Source organism: Corvus moneduloides, chromosome 12 (genome assembly GCF_009650955.1).
Source record: "Corvus moneduloides isolate bCorMon1 chromosome 12, bCorMon1.pri, whole genome shotgun sequence".
In the NCBI taxonomy this organism is placed as follows: domain Eukaryota; kingdom Metazoa; phylum Chordata; class Aves; order Passeriformes; family Corvidae; genus Corvus; species Corvus moneduloides.
The window spans coordinates 14,107,395-14,124,699 of NC_045487.1; the positions used below are offsets into that span (position 1 = coordinate 14,107,395).

General features: G+C 41.9%; 2 protein-coding genes across 4 annotated transcripts in view; one reads left to right on the forward strand and one right to left on the reverse strand.

Moving 5' to 3' along the window:
* VPS35 (VPS35 retromer complex component) overlaps nucleotides 1-12,618 on the forward strand; it is a 27,492-nt gene extending 14,874 nt beyond the window's left edge. For all 3 annotated transcript variants that reach the window (XM_032122267.1, XM_032122268.1, XM_032122269.1), the window contains exons 9-17: nucleotides 1,386-1,482; nucleotides 1,574-1,722; nucleotides 2,221-2,428; nucleotides 3,059-3,214; nucleotides 4,919-5,041; nucleotides 6,538-6,717; nucleotides 7,858-8,097; nucleotides 8,784-8,927; nucleotides 10,222-12,618. In XM_032122267.1, the coding sequence (XP_031978158.1) occupies nucleotides 1,386-1,482; nucleotides 1,574-1,722; nucleotides 2,221-2,428; nucleotides 3,059-3,214; nucleotides 4,919-5,041; nucleotides 6,538-6,717; nucleotides 7,858-8,097; nucleotides 8,784-8,927; nucleotides 10,222-10,401 (1,477 nt within the window). In that variant the 3' untranslated portion in view covers nucleotides 10,402-12,618. The remainder of the gene's footprint in view (nucleotides 1-1,385; nucleotides 1,483-1,573; nucleotides 1,723-2,220; nucleotides 2,429-3,058; nucleotides 3,215-4,918; nucleotides 5,042-6,537; nucleotides 6,718-7,857; nucleotides 8,098-8,783; nucleotides 8,928-10,221) is intronic.
* On the reverse strand, nucleotides 12,144-17,305 carry LOC116450168 (histamine H3 receptor-like). Its single transcript, XM_032122270.1, has 3 exons — nucleotides 16,932-17,305; nucleotides 16,697-16,863; nucleotides 12,144-14,477 (listed from the first exon to the last, which is right to left on the reverse strand). Exons 1-3 carry the CDS (start codon nucleotides 17,155-17,157, stop codon nucleotides 13,590-13,592), a joined length of 1,281 nt encoding a protein of 426 aa, XP_031978161.1. The 5' UTR covers nucleotides 17,158-17,305; the 3' UTR covers nucleotides 12,144-13,589.

Sequence of the window (17,305 nt, forward strand, 5' to 3'; positions counted from 1 at the left end):
TGTTTGTGTTGGAGCTGGTAGCAGCAATGGCCAAGAGTTTCAGCATTGTGTAGTACAGATGTGAAGCAGCCTGGTAAAGGTTGTGCCTCTTGTCATTTCTCATCTTTGTTTCAGCTGGCATTGAGTAATTGAATGTGAACATCAGTGACTGCTGAAGAAGCTTGTGAAAATTTTATCCTTATTCCTGTGGGGCTTTCCTGCTAAAGGAATCTCTGCGAGTAGTCTTGCTGCTTTGGGATCTTTGTTGCCTTACTAAACTATTCATGGCTTTTAATTATGCTGCCATCTGCCTGCAGCTTGTTCATACCTTGTAGTGTTGCTGGCTTTACACCCAGCTGTTGCCAAGGAAATCTGCTGTGTGCCTCTGAGAAAAGGCAGTGATTGTTCCTGGCTTTAGAAAGTCTGCTTCTTACCACCCTAATCAAATATAAGAGTAGTTCAATGTCTTATTTTTCTTGGCACTGAAGTTTTTTGGGTTTTTCTTATCTATCTCTTTATTTTAGACCCAGAGTTCATTCAGAATCAAAATTTAGAAACCCTGTAGAAAGAATTTTAAAAATTCTAATATGATGCCTTTTCCTAAATATTTTTGTAGTTCTTTCTCTAATTTAGAGTAGAATAATCTCAATAATTAGAAAGTCAAGGTAGCAGTGCTGAGCTTCTTAAGCTGCAACTTAGGTAAGGTGTTAGTGTTCTGATAGTGATGCTTTTTGTCTTGTGTCTCATTTTTGCAGAAATGATGGCTGGCATGACTTTGTCCTCTTACAGATAAAAATACCTGTTATCTCCTGAATGCTTGCTGGATAGCAATTTTGTGCTCCTCACCCCCCCCTTCCCCCCAAAAGTATTCTTCACTTATCTGTTCTTCTCAGTTCTCTTTGTATTTTGTTCTCTGCGAATAGTGTAAGTTCCAAACATGTTGGTGTGTCTTTAGAGACAAAGAACAGTTAAGTCAGCGTATTTCTTCTGTGTGGGGTTTTTTTTTTCTGGAGGCTGTTTTGTAGAGAATGCTATTGGGCGTCTAATTTCAGTGATATCACTGAGTAAATGCAGGATATTTGCTCTTCTGTCAGCCTACTCTATACCTCTTTATCTGCTGGAAAAAACAGAGCACTTGCTTCTAGCTGAAGAACATCAATTATGGAGTGTCTTTCCTGTTCCTTCTTCACCTTGGCTTTTCTGTCTGCACTCTTTTCCAGCACCGATAGTTACCAGGCTCAGTTGCTCATAAGGCTTCTGACTTCCATTAATTTCCTTTTTGCTTGTAATAGAGCTTCCAAATATACCTAAAGGACTTGCTTTTTCTGCCAGTACCTCTTTCTGGTCTGTATTTGAGGAATAGAAAAGCTATCCTGACCAAGCTACTTTCCTTGCTCTGCCACCAGGTTAGCTTTATTTGCACATCGTGAAGATGGACCTGGTATCCCAGCAGATATCAAACTGTTTGACATCTTTTCACAGCAGGTTGCTACTGTTATACAGGTATGTTTGGTATCCCTGCATGCAGTTTTGAGGGTGTTTTTTTGCCAAGTCCTGTGCTTTAGTAACAACTTCATGCTGTCTTAAATTTCAGTCTCGGCAGGATATGCCCTCAGAGGATGTGGTGTCTTTGCAAGTTTCTCTCATTAACCTGGCTATGAAATGCTACCCAGATCGAGTGGACTATGTTGACAAGGTGTTGGAGACTACTGTGGAAATATTCAACAAACTTAATCTGGAACAGTAAGTGTCTCTTGCATTTTCTTCGGCATGGCAATTAATACCCTAAAATCAGGCCTTCTGCATTTCACCATGTTTGCTAAGATAGCAGAGCCATGCTCTGGATGTGTAAGGTCACTGCTTTTGGACCGAGCTGCAGCAGTCCTGATAAACTCCTGACTAACCACGACTTGTTTCCCTGTGCATAAGTTATGCTGTACAGCCACACAATGTGTGTGCATTGTGTAGGCATCCCTTCCAGCACACTAGAGTTCTGCTATTGCTGCATTTGCAGCCACAGTCTCTGCTTCTGCTGGCAGCAACTTAAAACATGCATTTGTCACTGTATGTCCCAAAGAGCAAGATCTGACTTGTTTTGATACTTGTTTCCTTTCTCCCTAGCAGCAGGTTGCTTAGTTGTTGTTGTGTACCTCAGAATTGGTATTCTGAAGCAGACTTTAAACCTGTCTACATGTGTGAACTATTGATTAATTGTGGGTTTTTGCATATATTTTCTTTTAGTATTGCAACAAGCAGTGCTGTTTCAAAGGAGCTGACTAGACTTTTGAAAATCCCTGTTGATACTTACAACAACATCCTGACAGTTCTGAAACTAAAACATTTTCACCCGCTCTTTGAATACTTTGATTATGAGTCCAGGAAGAGCATGAGTTGTTATGTGCTTAGCAACGTATTGGATTATAACACAGAAATTGTGTCCCAAGAACAGGTATGATATAAGTTAACTTATATGTGAATGTGAAAAATATAATTATTGCTTTAATTGACAGGTGAGTGACCAAGGGGGTGGAAATTGGCTCAAAATTAAGTTTGTGTTGTTCACAAGCAGATGATAATTCTTCTGTCATTTGAATATGTTTAATTTCTGATATCACTTCACTGAAATGACTGTTCAAAGACCTGAAAACGCACACTGAGTGACTTGATGCAGTGCATGCTTTGTTTCCTAGCCTGCATGCTCCTGCCTCCCCTGGCACAGGCTTTATCCCACTTGGTGATTGTTCCTCCTGTGTTCCTAAATGCCTTTGCACCTAACCTCATCCTGGAGGTTACTGCTGATTTACCACACCTCAGCCTAGACAGTAATCTGTTAGGTGTGAACAAAGATCCTGAATCCCTTTAAAACTGGATCTATTACCTAAAGAAGGCTGCACAGCCTTTGGAATCTGAATTTCCTCTGCACTGCTGTGCTGCCCTTTCCCACTTGTGCTAAGGGGGACCCTGCTTCAGGGTGTAAGGCACATAAAGTGTAAAGTGGCTGTAAAGATGTTCCCAACTGCTGTCAATTTACGCTTACGGACTGCTGTAGTCTAAACAGAACTTATATTGCCTTTAACAGGTTGATGCCATCATGAATTTGGTATCCACCCTGATCCAGGATCAACCAGATCAGCCTACTGAAGATCCTGACCCTGAGGACTTTGCTGATGAGCAGAGTCTTGTGGGAAGATTTATTCATCTCCTGCGTTCTGATGACCCTGACCAACAGTACCTGGTTGGTGACTGCTGCTTCTCAATGTCTGTGCTCTCTGAACTGTCACAGTTCTTGCATTATTGACTATACAAGACTTGAGTGAAACTGGGAGCTGGGGTGTTGCTGCTCTGGCACTACAAACTCGGTAGAGAGCATTATGTATGACACCTCTAATGGTAGGATGATATCTTGTTTATTTAGAAAAAGCAGATGAGGACTTAAGGATTTGTTGATTTAAAGTTTCCATCCCAGGAGGTGGCAACTATCTGTATTAGTTTGTGGAACTTTTAATGTCCTGACAACTTCATATAACCCTCTATTGAAAATACAGCAAGTGCTATTTGGCGTACTCTGCTATTTGTGTATTTTAATACCAAGAGAATGCAAAAACCTCAGAAAATACAGCCTAGTGTGTTTGGCCTCAGGGATTTAAATTTCTGTAAGGATGGGGTCTTCATACAGCATGTGGTGTCCTGCTGCTTGGTTCCAAATGCTTTTCCTCTCTGTTTGGTCCATCTCTAACAGTAGATTTGTCATGTCCTTGAAACTTCTGCATTATGGTACTTGCAATGGTTTGAGTTGACCTATGGCAGCTTTATGTAGGTCTCTGTTGTTAATCTGCTGTATCTGGTAGTTTATTTCAAGTTTAAATTACCTCCCTATCTTGAGAAGTGTGTTAGGGTAGAAGGCTGGGTTCTGTCTGTGCCAAGTCCACTGGAGAAGCTCGCAGGAGCTGTGCTGAAGTTGGATGCTGCTGCAAATGGCACAGTTAGCTCAAGTCAGACCTGCTTTAGGGACTACTGTGAAGTTACAGTTAGTGCCTGAAATAAAATTGACTGACTCTTTCCTGAAGTTGCAGCAGCATCACACTGTATAAACAGTGAGAATAGAGCAAGAGAATAAAGTGCAAGCTATGCATAAGACAACTAGCACTGATCTAGCTTGGCTTTAAGGTCTGGTATAAAAAAGTCTTGCTTGAAGTGTAATAAAACTTGTGTAATGGGGAGAAGCATAGCTTTACAGGAATTGGAGACAGTTGTGTTTCAGGACCTTGTGGTCACTGGCTGCATTGTTCCTGAATATTGCTGGAGTAAAGCAGGAAGGTTTTTTTGGTGGGCTTTTTTTTTTTTCTTACAGAGAGCAAAGCTTCCCTCAAAGGAATGCTGGCACCAAGGAAATTGATGTTTCTACCCCAAAAGACTTTACATAGCTAGAGATGTTGAAGCTGTTTCTGCAAAGATTTTGAATGTCAGTCTGTCTTTCTCATCTAGCAGTGCTTTGCTTTAATCAGATTGACCACCTTTAAATGCCATCAAAGGACTTGTCACATTATCTTTTGGGTACAATTCTGTGAGCTACTTAACACCTCCAAGTAAAAATGCTTAATAGCTCCCTCAGCATCACAAATGCTCGCATCAAATTTTTCTACAATACAGCAGCAGCAGGAAAAAATCCAAGGCTATGGGATTTTCACAGTATCTCACTTTAAATTATGTATGCTGTATGGAAGAGATATGAGATGTAAATTCAAACACCCTAGTCCAAGTATATTAGCCACTGTGGCTAGCGCAGTGTATAATGGGTGATTACAGGCTTCTGTAAATTCAGGTTATTTACATGAATTCTACATCTAATCTAAAAATACATGTAGAGTCGGGCACTGAGGTTCACTTGAGTGCTTGTTTCTGTGAAGAACTCTCTGAGCTCACAGTGCTTCTGTTCTAGATCCTCAACACTGCCCGGAAGCACTTCGGGGCAGGGGGGAACCAGCGCATTCGTTTCACACTGCCACCCTTGGTTTTTGCTGCCTACCAGCTCGCTTTTCGCTACAAAGAGAACTCCAAAGTGGTAAGTTCCCCTCTAGCTTGCTCTTGTATGCTTGCTTGGCTTTATTTTCTTAAAAATGCATTTTGTCTGGCTACATAAGTATGCTCAGACTTGATACAGAAGGCAAGTTTTGGTTTTGGGGTTTTTTTTCTCAAGGCAGATTTTTGCTTGAGGTTTGAATGCTTTCTAATTTAATGAAGATTTTTATCAAGTCATAGTAAGTTACTGTCTCGGGTTTTGGAGACAAAATTTTAGGAGGAAGTGCTTTGGAATGAGCACCTCCTCCAAAGGGAGAAGGGCCTCTCCATCTCCACCAATGAGACAAATGGGTCACAGCAAGTGAAAGTGGAAAAAACACTGTTTATTAACACAAAACGAAACAGGGTATAGAACAGGGGGGAAAAAAAAATCAAACGTCAAAATACAAGAAATTGCCAGAGAGGGAACAGACACACGGGCTTGGACCAGCTGGGCCACCCTGCAGGCCCCCCAGACCCACGAGGAAGGAAGGGAGGCAGTGAGGCAAGGGGGGAGGGAAAGGAAGAGACCAAGGAAAAAAACAACAGAACCTTTTTCCGGCTAGTGGAACACAGAAGAAACCCAAAAAGCAGCGGAGCGCTCCCGGCACACTCCCTCCCGAGTCGCCAGAGCCCCGAGCCTTGGGCTGAGCCATTGAACCGACCCGCACTTGCCCCGTGGCTCCAGCCCCGCCCCCCGGGTCCATCTTAAGGGCACAGTGTCCTTGGGCATTGAGCGGGTGGTTAAGGAATAAAGCGGCTTCATACCATCACCCCAGGACAGTTACTGTAGCACTTGAGAAGTGATGAAGCAGAAATCAGCTAGTTTTGTTTATTCATTGAGGTGACTGATTATGTGCCTTTACTGGAGACCAGAACTGATGGCATGAAAGTGATTTAAATCTGGCTATTGAAATTCATCGATTTCTAAATTGTAGCTACAGTATTTTAATGTTTCTAAACCTACAAAAGAAAAGCACTTGCTTTGAACTTACACAGTAGTAGTAAAAGTGTATGTTAAAATAATGACTGATCCATTTTGGCTCTTTAATGCTTTCTGATTGAGATAGTTACCTTAAATATATATTTCCATTATTGTGGGGAAATAAGTTTAAATGCTGTTTGTTAAAATACTCTTCAAAATGAAGGTTTTAAAATTCTCTTCCACTTCTGATTGCTCTAAACTGAACAGAATTTTTCTCCCTTTGGCTCATTAGGCTTTTGCTTAGTTATGTGCTAAGCACAGCTGTCCTAACTGCAGTTCAGTGTAGGCTTCTGAGGAAGGCTGCTATGAGCTGGTAGGAGAAATGGATGTGAAATTTTTGTAAGTCAAATAAGTACTTTGTGCAGACCCACTGAAGCCAACACTGTGCTGCTGGGCACTGCAGTGGCATCAGAGGGCAACAGACTGGAGCACTTAACAGATCTTAGTACAGTTCAGATTCCCTTTTCCTTGTAGCAATACTTTTGTTCAAGGTCTTACTTGTTTTTCTTGTCTAGGATGACAAATGGGAAAAGAAGTGCCAGAAGATCTTCTCATTTGCTCATCAGACCATCAGTGCTCTGATCAAAGCAGAACTGGCAGAGCTGCCTCTCCGACTCTTCCTGCAGGGAGCACTGGCTGCGGGAGAGATTGGCTTTGAGAATCATGAAACTGTGGCCTATGAGTTCATGTCCCAGGTGAGTGTTCAGCTGTTGGAGTTGGTGTCCTTTGCTGCCTTTAAGTTGACCTGGGTAGGTTTGCTGAACACTGAACCATCCGGTGTGATTAAAGCACCAGAAGTGATGGACAGCCAATGCTACTAGGTAGAAACTCCTCATTTCATTCTTGCTTCCCAGGCTGCTGTGGAATTAAGCTCCATTGCTACTGATCTGAATACTCAGTCTGACAACATGTGGTATGTTGCAATGCTGCCTCCTGCTCGTGTAGTTGGCTCACTGGAGGAGTGTAGTTTTCTCAGCATAAAATGCTCTTTCACTGCTTCTGTCTCCAGCACCTGATATCCAGCTGGTATTGCCCTGACCACAAGCACTCTTCGGAAGTTTTTTAAAATTTGCAGTGTTCACAACTGCTATGCTGGGCTTTCCCAATTAGAATCCTTGTTATTATAAACCACTCTGAAAATCTACTTGAATTTGTAACTTGGTCTTAAGCCTTACTTGTTGCAACAACCTTTTCCTCCTACCCATCAGATAAAGAACCAATGTATTTCATTTTATCCGTGTTGTAAGCTTTGTCCTAACCTTTCCTCTAATACTGCTACTAAATGCATGTTTTTAAACAGAGTTGCTGATAAGCTCAGTGTTCTCACTGTGTTGTATCAGGTGCTGTTGTAGCACAGTTCTGATGATGAGAGCAGCATGGCAATTATGTACTTTCCATTAGAGATATGGTTCAAGCTTTTCTATTCTCTGAAGATTCTTCATCCATGTAGCAGCAGTGCAAGTGCTTTTCTTGCCTACTCACCAACTTCTGCTCTGCTGTTTCGTGTGTTTCAAAGAACCAAATCTTCAAGGACTATTTCTGCTGCTGAAGTTCTGTGTTTGAACAGGTGCTTGAAATGAGGAAGAATCCAATCTTCAGATTATATGTGGGATCACACTTGTTTGCTATGACCACTTGAATACTATTTCTTTTAAGACTTATTTCTGGTCTGTGGGTTTAACTTGATTTTGACACTATAAATGAAAGATCTTTTTTCCTGCCTGAAGCTTTTAACAAATGTAAAATGGGATAGTTTTCTGCTGTGTTAGTAGCAGGTGTGATTTTTTTGTTTTTCTGATGTGTTCTGATTGAGTCTTGCTCTCTCTATTATCTAGGCCTTCTCTCTGTATGAAGATGAAATCAGTGACTCAAAAGCACAGCTGGCTGCAATCACCTTGATAATTGGGACATTTGAGAGGATGAAGTGCTTCAGTGAGGAGAACCACGAGCCTTTGAGGACTCAGTGTGCACTGGCAGCCTCCAAACTCCTGAAGAAGCCAGACCAGTGCAGAGCTGTGAGCACTTGTGCCCATCTGTTCTGGTCTGGCCGAAACACTGACAAGAATGGAGAGGAGGTAAGAACAAAGTGACAACAGTAGGACACATCCTGCCTCAGTTACAGTTCTGCCTTTCTTCTTTAGACACTTCTAAAGTAGGTACATCAGTGAAGTAGATTTGGTTGGAATTTATTCTAATAACTTGAAAACTTGTGAAACCTCTAAAACTCACTGCAGTGTAAACTGCATTAATAAAAAATGGAGAAAACGCTAACTTAAGGATGGAAGTACCAGGCAGGCTTTTGGGCGTCAGCTAGTTAAAGGCTAGTTGACTGGGCTGCACTTTGCTTGTATTTATTACATTAGTGTAGTTTGCATGTGAACTACTAAACTTCCAAATTAAATATACAAGTTGTTGAAGTAAAGATCAAAAAATCCTGTGTGTTTTTCAGGGCTTGCCACATAAGCTGTTGTCATTTTAAAGAGCAGTGTTTGAAACAAGTATGCATTATAGTACATGTTACAAAATTGAGTTGATTGATCTCATAATTGAAGGCTTTCAACAACTGTTTGAGTTACTGTGTGATTTAACAAAATCTAATATTGGTGGCAGTCAGGCAGGGTGGGCTTTCAGTGACAGCTTGCTCTTTGCAGTTTGTGTAGTTTTGTGTTTCTGTGGCAGACCCCAGGAAATGCTCTGTGTGAGATACTGGAGCTCCCTACGGTTCTTTTATTTCTTGTAACTTTGGGGTTTTTTCTTCTAGCTTCATGGAGGAAAAAGAGTGATGGAATGCCTAAAGAAGGCTCTGAAGATAGCAAATCAGTGCATGGACCCTTCTCTGCAAGTCCAGCTTTTCATAGAAATTCTGAATAGATACATCTATTTTTATGAAAAAGAGAATGAGGCGGTGAGTGGAAATCCATTCTCTGTTGCATCTTTTTTAAGGACCATTTCTTTAAACTCTTCATTCACACCTATGCCACAAATTCTCTTCAACTTGCCCTGTAGTCTCTCATGAGATGCACAAGTTCTTGTGATAACAGAGGAGTCAAGTCTTGATGTGCTAGTAAAGCTGTTGGATTAAATTTCGCTCTTCTTACATGGGGGAAAAATGTTTGCAGTTTAGTTATGAACTTAAATATTGTGAGACTTGTATACCTGAAATATTTTTAGATTAAAATGTACTGGAACTCAGATGAGAAAGTAGTAAGAGTCTAACTTTAGAGGTACCTAACTTAATGTGTACATAAGGGAAAGAAAATTCTTTACAGGTATTCGTGGTCACTGCTGACTATGCCAGGTTGGTGTAAGCTTTAATTTCACAAAATAGGTATGACACCACATGTATTCAGCTTAAATTGCATGTGTATAATCTGAGATAGTTACCTGATCCATTTTCTGTTAGCAGGTAACTAGGAAAATTACAGAGTCTGAAAAACGTGCTTGGTCAAGTAGAGATCAGTGTCTCCTCTGATGTCATTGATTGAGAGCAGACATGAAAGAACACCCTGTAGTTCTGAGAGAATTCCTAAGGAAATTTGAGGAATTTTCTGACTTTCCAACAACTCAACTGGCTTCTTACTATAGGAGTGGTCTAGTATAGGAGATGCTGTATCTGATGGAGATGAAAATAAAGCTTTGAATTTCAAAGCACTTGGCAGATGTAAAAATACTCTCTGGATACTCTGGTGGTCTGCAGTGCATTTTGTGCCATGGTGTTCTGTGTAGTGCTGAACTTCAGCCTGTAGGCAGCCATGACTTGTTCTCTAAGAGGAACTTTAAATCTGATATTACCATCCTGACTGACTTCTGTAAGAAACAATTATCTTACAGTGCATATACTGATTGTGATAATGCAGATACAATCTGATTGTGTATGCCATTTGTTTGAAGCTTTTAAAATTTGTACTGAATACACTGGAGAGAAATGCTGTTGTAAGAGTTACAAAGCTATCAGGCTAATGACAAGTTTTTCACATTTTCTGGGGAGGGTGAATTTCCACAGAACTCTGAAATTGGAAGGGTCCTGTGAGGAACCAGAGGAGGCAGTTACCAGCAGTTTGTCTGCATACAGTCTTATCAGCATTTTGAAGGACTGTCCAAATACAAATAGCTCGAAGACAAGTCAGATAAAACTAATGTCTATGCACTTGTTAGTGCAACACAGGTGATGTTGATGACTTTGGTTTTATGTTCTGTAGGTGACAATTCAGGTTTTGAATCAGCTTATACAGAAGATCAGAGAAGATCTCCCAAACCTTGAGTCTACTGAAGAAACAGAACAAATTAACAAACACTTTCACAACACACTGGAGCACTTGCGTCTGCGGAGGGAATCACCGGAATCTGAGGGGCCAATTTATGAAGGTCTTGTTCTTTAGAAAGACACTCACTGTACCTGTTTTCATTTACATACCATATGTTTTTTTAAGATAGGTTCCTAGGTTGTGCCTTTCAGAAATGTCAAGTTAAGTTAACATTCATGTGTTCAGTCTGGCACTTCAAACACTTGCGTTGGGTACTCTTAACAAATTTGAAAGGGTGGACCAGCAACTACAGGTTTCATCAGTTAGCATGGCTGAGACTTTCTTGGAAATCCATGTGACATGGTAGGGCTCTTCAGTTCTGATTTCTCTCCTGTCTGTTCACTGTTGCTTCTGTAGCACTAGAGCTCTAAACTGGCAGTGACTGTCAGCTGAAACTGTGTCTGATCCTTACAGAGCATCAGATTTTTGGGATTACTGTATGTCAAATTCTGCTTGTGCTTTTCTTTTAATGCAAGTTAAGACTAAGTGTAATATTTTTCCCTAAAACTAGAATATATTAATGCATGTTTGGAGAGTTTTAAAGTACCATGTTCAAAAACAGAAGTTATATTTTGCATATTAAGGCTCTGTGACATTCAGTGAGGGCCAGTACTGTGCACAGGGCATATTTATCAAGATAATTTTGTTCCAAATAGTATAAAAAAAATAGAGAAATTGCAATCTATATAGATATGTATAACCTTCGTTACTGTAAATTTAGGGGAAAATGCATTACACAAGTTTATTCAGTATCATGATTTTGCACCAGTGAAACAATAAAGTTGCTATTAACACCTGTTGTTTCATGTCTCTTCAGAGCCCACTGTTGAACCCAAAGCTAATGTTGAACCTTCTGATAAAAGCAAAAGAACTTTTCTTTTGTAGGGACAGAAAATCAAGGCATAGTTAACCCTGCCGAGCTGGGTGGCTGCTGGCATTTCTAATGTAGGAGTTTGTGATACAAACCCAGTGCTTCTCCACATGATGCTGAGGTGATGTGTGCTCCCATTTCAGAATGCTTTTATGATGTGTACCTGGAGTGAGGAAGAATCCTACTGGATTGTGTGCCAGAGAGTTGAGTGCCAATGAAATGACAATGCTGTAGGAAACTGAGCAGTAGAGCGTGGCCAGTGGCAGCTCCTGTGAAACTGGTCCAGTCCATGGGTTAATGCCAGTTGCTGAAAGTTTTGACCTGTCTGGTTTGCCTTTACTGAATGTGGTGTTCTAAAGATAACTGATTGAATTGCATTACTCTTTGAGTGACCACTGTTTTCTGAAAATGTGTCCTGGCTTGATTGGATAGTAAATTTGACTTTGGTGGGATTGTTCAATAATTTAGTGCTACCTGTTTTCTGAAAAAGGCAAATACAATCCTAGGAAACAATTGCAGAGCAGACAACAATTAGATCATTAATATACTAATGAATAGTCTGGTTTGGAGGGGAGGAGGAATGAATGGGGAGATAATTTAAAGGCTTTACTTCCCCAGGGATATAATTAATGCTAATTCAAAAATCTTAACGTTCCTCTGTATCTGTTGATGCTGTTCCTTGTAGAACTGTTAAGCTGTTTTGTTATAGCACATCCATAGGAGAATGTGATGATGATGTTCATGTGGATACGTTCATAGTGTAGGGATCTGCCTTCCTGGTTTACAGTATTTGCTAACCATGTTTGTTTAGTCCTCAGTGTCAGTCCTTGTAACTTAGGAAGTGTCTTTGAAATAAGTTTTGCAGTTTCAGCTGCAGTCACCCAAATGTTGTAGACTGGTGCTTTTTCCCCCTCTCCCACTTGTTAGGGCTACACAGTTAAGACTCTTCCACAGCTCTTAATTACTTTTATTGAAAGTTTACAAAGTAAACAATTTCAAAATACTGCCTGTAAACTTTAAGATCAATTGTATTACCATGCATTTTGACTGTGGCAATAGACAAGTAGAGCTGTACAGTAACTATCACTTGTCAGCAAAGGAAAGCGTCTGTTAGGTTATGTAGTTAGTGCTAGTGATGGTGGAACAAACTTGTATCATTAGTGATGCTCAATGTGACACCTTGTGGGACAAATATACTCCAAACTCAGGATCAGTTTGTGTGAGCTGCTCCTGTGGACAGCACAATAGCAGAAACACTCTTGGGCAGTAGCAAGGCTGTAAATTGTAACAGACTTTGAGTCATGCCAGTTACGATGCATAACCTGGGAAACAGCTAAACACTTCAAGTGATACTTTCTTGACCACTAATGACTTGCTGGATGGAAAGATTCAATGGGTGGGGCAGGGGAAAACAACACTTTTTTTTTTTTTTTTTACTTTTTTTTTTTTTTTTTTAAATCTAGCCAGAAGTAGTAAAAGTCCAACTGTAAATGTTTTAAAAATTCCTGGAAGTTTACCTAAAGCTCTGTCATGGGTCTCATACACTACTTAGGCTTACTCTATCTGTACAGCAAAACATTGAGTAATACTTTCAGCCCTGTAAGGAGTAGAGTTTTGACTTCAGTAGATTCCTGCCCATGCAGGATCCTGGTGGGGGGCAGGAAGTCAGTGCTAATGCCTAGTGAAACTCTTCCAGTGGATAAGTTACCAGTTCTTGTATCTCCTATTACAAAGCTCAAAACCCTTTTATACTTCTGTTCCTGGACTTTTTTTCAACTAAATATTCCACTCTCTTTTGTCTCCATCACCTTTTTCACTCAAATCAGTTCTCCCTTACCTGCTACAGCTGCTTAGCTTTTCTGGTAACATCACTGTTGTGCTGCCTCCTGTCTCATGCTTTTCCTGTATTTACTTTTTTTCATTGGTCATGTCTTGTCTGGCTTGCCACTAAGTGGGGAGGGGAAAGCATCCTAGACTTAACAACTGAGACTCTTGGTGTCTTAGAGTGGGTTTGGGATAAGATGTAGCAGATCCAAGATTAATGCTTTATGGAATCCCAGTAATATTTACAGTTATTAAAAGTGACAGAGCCTGAACTCTAATTATTAGCAATGGAAGTTATGTTTTGTTTTTAGCACTTCAACACTAGTGCCCCATTACCAGAAAATATACTGTTGGTGTTATTTTTCCCAAAGAGCTTTAAGAAATGACCTTTCTTTTAATTGCTGTGACTTTTCCAGCTATGTGGATGATTGTATTTTTACATATTCATAAATATCTACATTTGTGCCTACTTACCAGTATTCCATAAACATTTGCAGGTATTGCAATACTTGCTTTTTGGTGCTCCCACCAAAATACAAAATGTACTACTTTTCAGCCTGCCTACTTTTCACATCAAAATGTCAGGATGAATTTTGGCCTTTCGTGGACACAGGAGTTTTATGAAGGCTTTCCTAAAGCTCATGTGACACAGTGGGTAGAGAATAGGGTTAATGGCTGAGTTCACCCACAGAAGCCAGAATGAGATCTCATAGAGGGAATAGTGCACACAGTGCCCATGGCAGGCTGCCCTGATGATCATCAGGAGTGTGTATGGAGCCCAGCACAACCCAAACACACAGACAATAACAGCTAAAGACTTGGCTACTCTTCTATCCCGGGAAAGTCTAAATCTGTTTGCCATAGTGTTAGCAGTGTCCACTTTGCTGCTGGGGTGGCAAAGGCTTTCTGTTGCTTTGAAGAAGCCTTTTGTGGGATGCCTGGTATTTACATCCACCTGGAGGGGTGGAAGGTCATGACTGACATTCAGATTTGATGGCTGATTGCCAAGCTCAGCTGTGGCCTGAAGCCTTGGAGTGTTTCTTGGGGGAAGAAGGCTGCTTGCTCTCTTCTTGTGTTTGTCTCTGTTAGCTGGCTTTACAAAAAATATAGTGTGCTCCCTTTTTCCCCCCTGGAAATGCATTTCGCAGTCCTCTTGAGCAGGTGAGAGGTTTTCATTTCTGAGCAATGTGCGTTTCCTGATGTTGAGGTAAATGCTTAAGTTAAAGTACATAACAGTGATGAAAGGTGTAAAGAATTCAATAGTAGAGGCAATCATTAGGAAATACCAGTTGTAGAAGAATTCTGCATGACATTCTCCCTCAGGGAGGATGCTCTTTTGTGCAATGTGCTCCCAGCTGAGAATGGCTGGCCCATAGAGGAGAAAAGCAGCAATCCATACAGTCATCATCTTCAGTCCTGCATTTCTGGTCATCCCTTGCTGAGCCCTGTAGCTGACCTGAGGGACAGAAGTCACATACATTACACGCATCTCAGAAAGTTATGTGGCTGCTTTGGAACATGGCCCTCAGTCACTTGTGAGGGTTGGTGAGAGACTGGTTTTGGGATGAGGGTTGTACCAAGCTTACTGGTAGCACAGAAAAGTTATTTCTGAAATATGCCTTCCAAGAAACCTTATCAAGGTGACTGAGTAAGTTCTGAGAATGGTGCTCAGATCTTAAAAGCTAGCAAACCAAGTCTCCTTCAAAGCAAATAACCACTGCTCTTCCTAGAATTGGTTGTCACCAGTTGCTTCATATTTAATTGCATTACCTGTGATACCTGTTTACAGGATGGTTGGAAAAGTGACCCTTTATTTGGACTTTTTAAATCATTTGAAATATGTAAAACAGTTTGAATTCACAGAACATCATGCAAGCTTTTTGCTTTCTACTTTGTAGAGAGACTTTTTTTCTTAATGCGAAAATCACACAAAAAAATTTTAATATACAACATCTTTTTCTGTTTGATATACTTAATTTCATTCTTTCATGAAGTACTTGCAGTATTGCTATTTGCAGTTAAGGTGTATAGATGGAGTTGTGGTCTGCAAAGTACTTTACAGAAGAATAACTGATTTCCATTATTTGGAAAATAGAGAAGCTAAGGTGCAAAAACAGTAAGTGTGTCAGTAATACTGAGTCAGTAAGCCATATGAGCAACAGCATTCATCAGAATCTTAGTCATGATCTCCTACTTCTCTGTTCTGATTCCCTGGGGTACTGGACTCAAGCAGTGGCTTGGAATTCACCCTTCACATCTCCACAGTGTTGTCGCACAGTGTTTGGAATATGAAGTCCTCAGCCTGAAATTCTGTACAGGATTCGTATTTACTGCCCCCATCTGTGGGCCTTGACCTCCACAGCCAGTGCTGTTCTGGCAGAGGAGCCACAAAGCTGAGGAAACCTGAGTGTGTCTGAATTGGGTCTGATTTTGGAGTCCTTAACAAAAATACAAGTGATTTCAGGAGCAGTCTTGGAGGAAGTTACTATATTCATTGAGATGGAGAATAATTTGGAACTTCAGATATTCCTGTTCATATGTTCTCATATTGCCCTAACCCAACAGTCATTTTCTGTACTCTTGCTTGGGGAGGGATTTTTACATGAGGGATTAATTTGAAGTATTTTAAAGTGGATGATTTTTTTCATTTATTATGACCAGTTTCCGTTTCTGTTTCTGAAACCATCTAGTTTATATATTTATACTATGTGCATAGTCATGAGAGACTGGTTTATGAAAGAAAAATTCATGGCTAATTCAGAACCTAGACAATAAAGGAATTCTGAGTGTTGACTGTTTAAGAATTAATCTGTTCATTTCTCCCTCTTCGAAAAGAAGTTGGTAAAACACCAAGGTGCATATAAACTGCTGAATTGATTCTCCAGCCTCTTTGTACTGTTTGTGATATACAATGAGCAACGAAACTAAATGCGCATTTTAAGAAAATGTGGATGGAACATAATCAGGAACTGTGTGTAGAAGTGTGAAACCTATTAGGTAAAATGTGTTATTTTGACATCATCCAAAATACTTTTAGGCCTTATGGTCTAGGTGAAAATGAAGTGCAAAGTCTAATCTTCCCTTCTTAATAACTGGCATGCTGCAGGCATGGCTTGAGCTATTTCTGTGTCTCTTACATCGAAATAGCATTTGCATCCTGTGAAAGATGTTAATTTATAATCTGCCACTTTTGACCCAGACACGGCTGTACACATGGAATTCCCCTGACAGTTTGATACCCACTGCAAGGAGGTCTCCGCCTTGTGCCACGGCTGGGCTGTGGCTCGGCTGCCGTGGGCTATTAGCTGCCAACAGGGGCACGGCCATGTTCTGAGGGAGCAGATCTGGTTCAGCTGGGTAATACTTTTAAAGCTTATTCGAGGAGGAAATAAGTACACCTTGTTCCCTCTGCAGACACAGCCTCTGCCTGTTTCTAAAGTAGAGTACCTTTCCCAGCGTAAAAGTGAGAAGGAAATGCATTTTCTGGCAAAGCCGATCACTCCCACAACTATTTTCAGGACTGAGGGGAGCTCCTCGATCACCCCTGTCTCATGTGCTGTTTGAGAGAGGGTCAAGGCCGTTGAAAGCCAGGCGACCTAAGCAAACCACCCTGCCTGGAAGGGCATCCCCTGGAGCCGCTACCGCCCCCGCTGGCACCCCTTGTTCAGCCCTTACCGCTCTGGTGACGCAGATGAACCTGTCGAAGCTGATCAGGACGATGTTGAAGACGGAGGCGGTGCACACCAGGTAGTCCATCACCAGCCACAGCTTACACAAGCCCCTGCCGAGCCTCCACTCGCCCGTCAGCACGTAGGGGATGTAGAGGGGGATGCAGAAGCCGCCTGCGGACAGAGCTCGGCGGTGACACGGGCGGAGCGCAGCCCCCTTCCCGCGGCGCCCCGGCACTCACCCACTAGCAGGTCGGCGACGGCCAGGTTCAGGAAGAAGAAGTTTCCCTGCGTGCGGAGGCTCCGGTCCACCACGAACGCCAGAATGACCAGAGCATTGCCCAGCACCGTGGCCAGCACCAGCAGCCCCATGAGCGCGGCCAGCAGCGCGGCGGTGCCGGCGGGGAAGGGCCCGCCCGCCGCACAGGCGCTGCCGGACAGGTTGAGCCACAGCCCGTCCCAGCCCATGGTGCCGGCGGACAGCCCGCGCTGCTACCCGGACCTGGCTCTCGGCTGTAGCACCGCCCCGCCCCGCTCAGGCCCGCCGGGCGGAGCGAGGGGCCGGGCGGTTCTGCCCAGCCCAGCCCAGCCCGAGCCACCTGCTGCTGGGGACGGC

Bases quoted from the DNA above. Each gene is read 5' to 3' on its own strand.
- LOC116450168 (XM_032122270.1), bottom strand. From the start codon at position 17,157: ATGGGCTGGGACGGGCTGTGGCTCAACCTGTCCGGCAGCGCCTGTGCG. The intron at 16,864-16,931 runs GTGAGTGCCGGG...CTCTGTCCGCAG, and splicing joins CGTCGCCGACCTGCTAGTGG to GCGGCTTCTGCATCCCCCTC. The intron at 14,478-16,696 runs GTAAGGGCTGAA...TCTGTCCCTCAG, and splicing joins TCATCTGCGTCACCAGAGCG to GTCAGCTACAGGGCTCAGCA.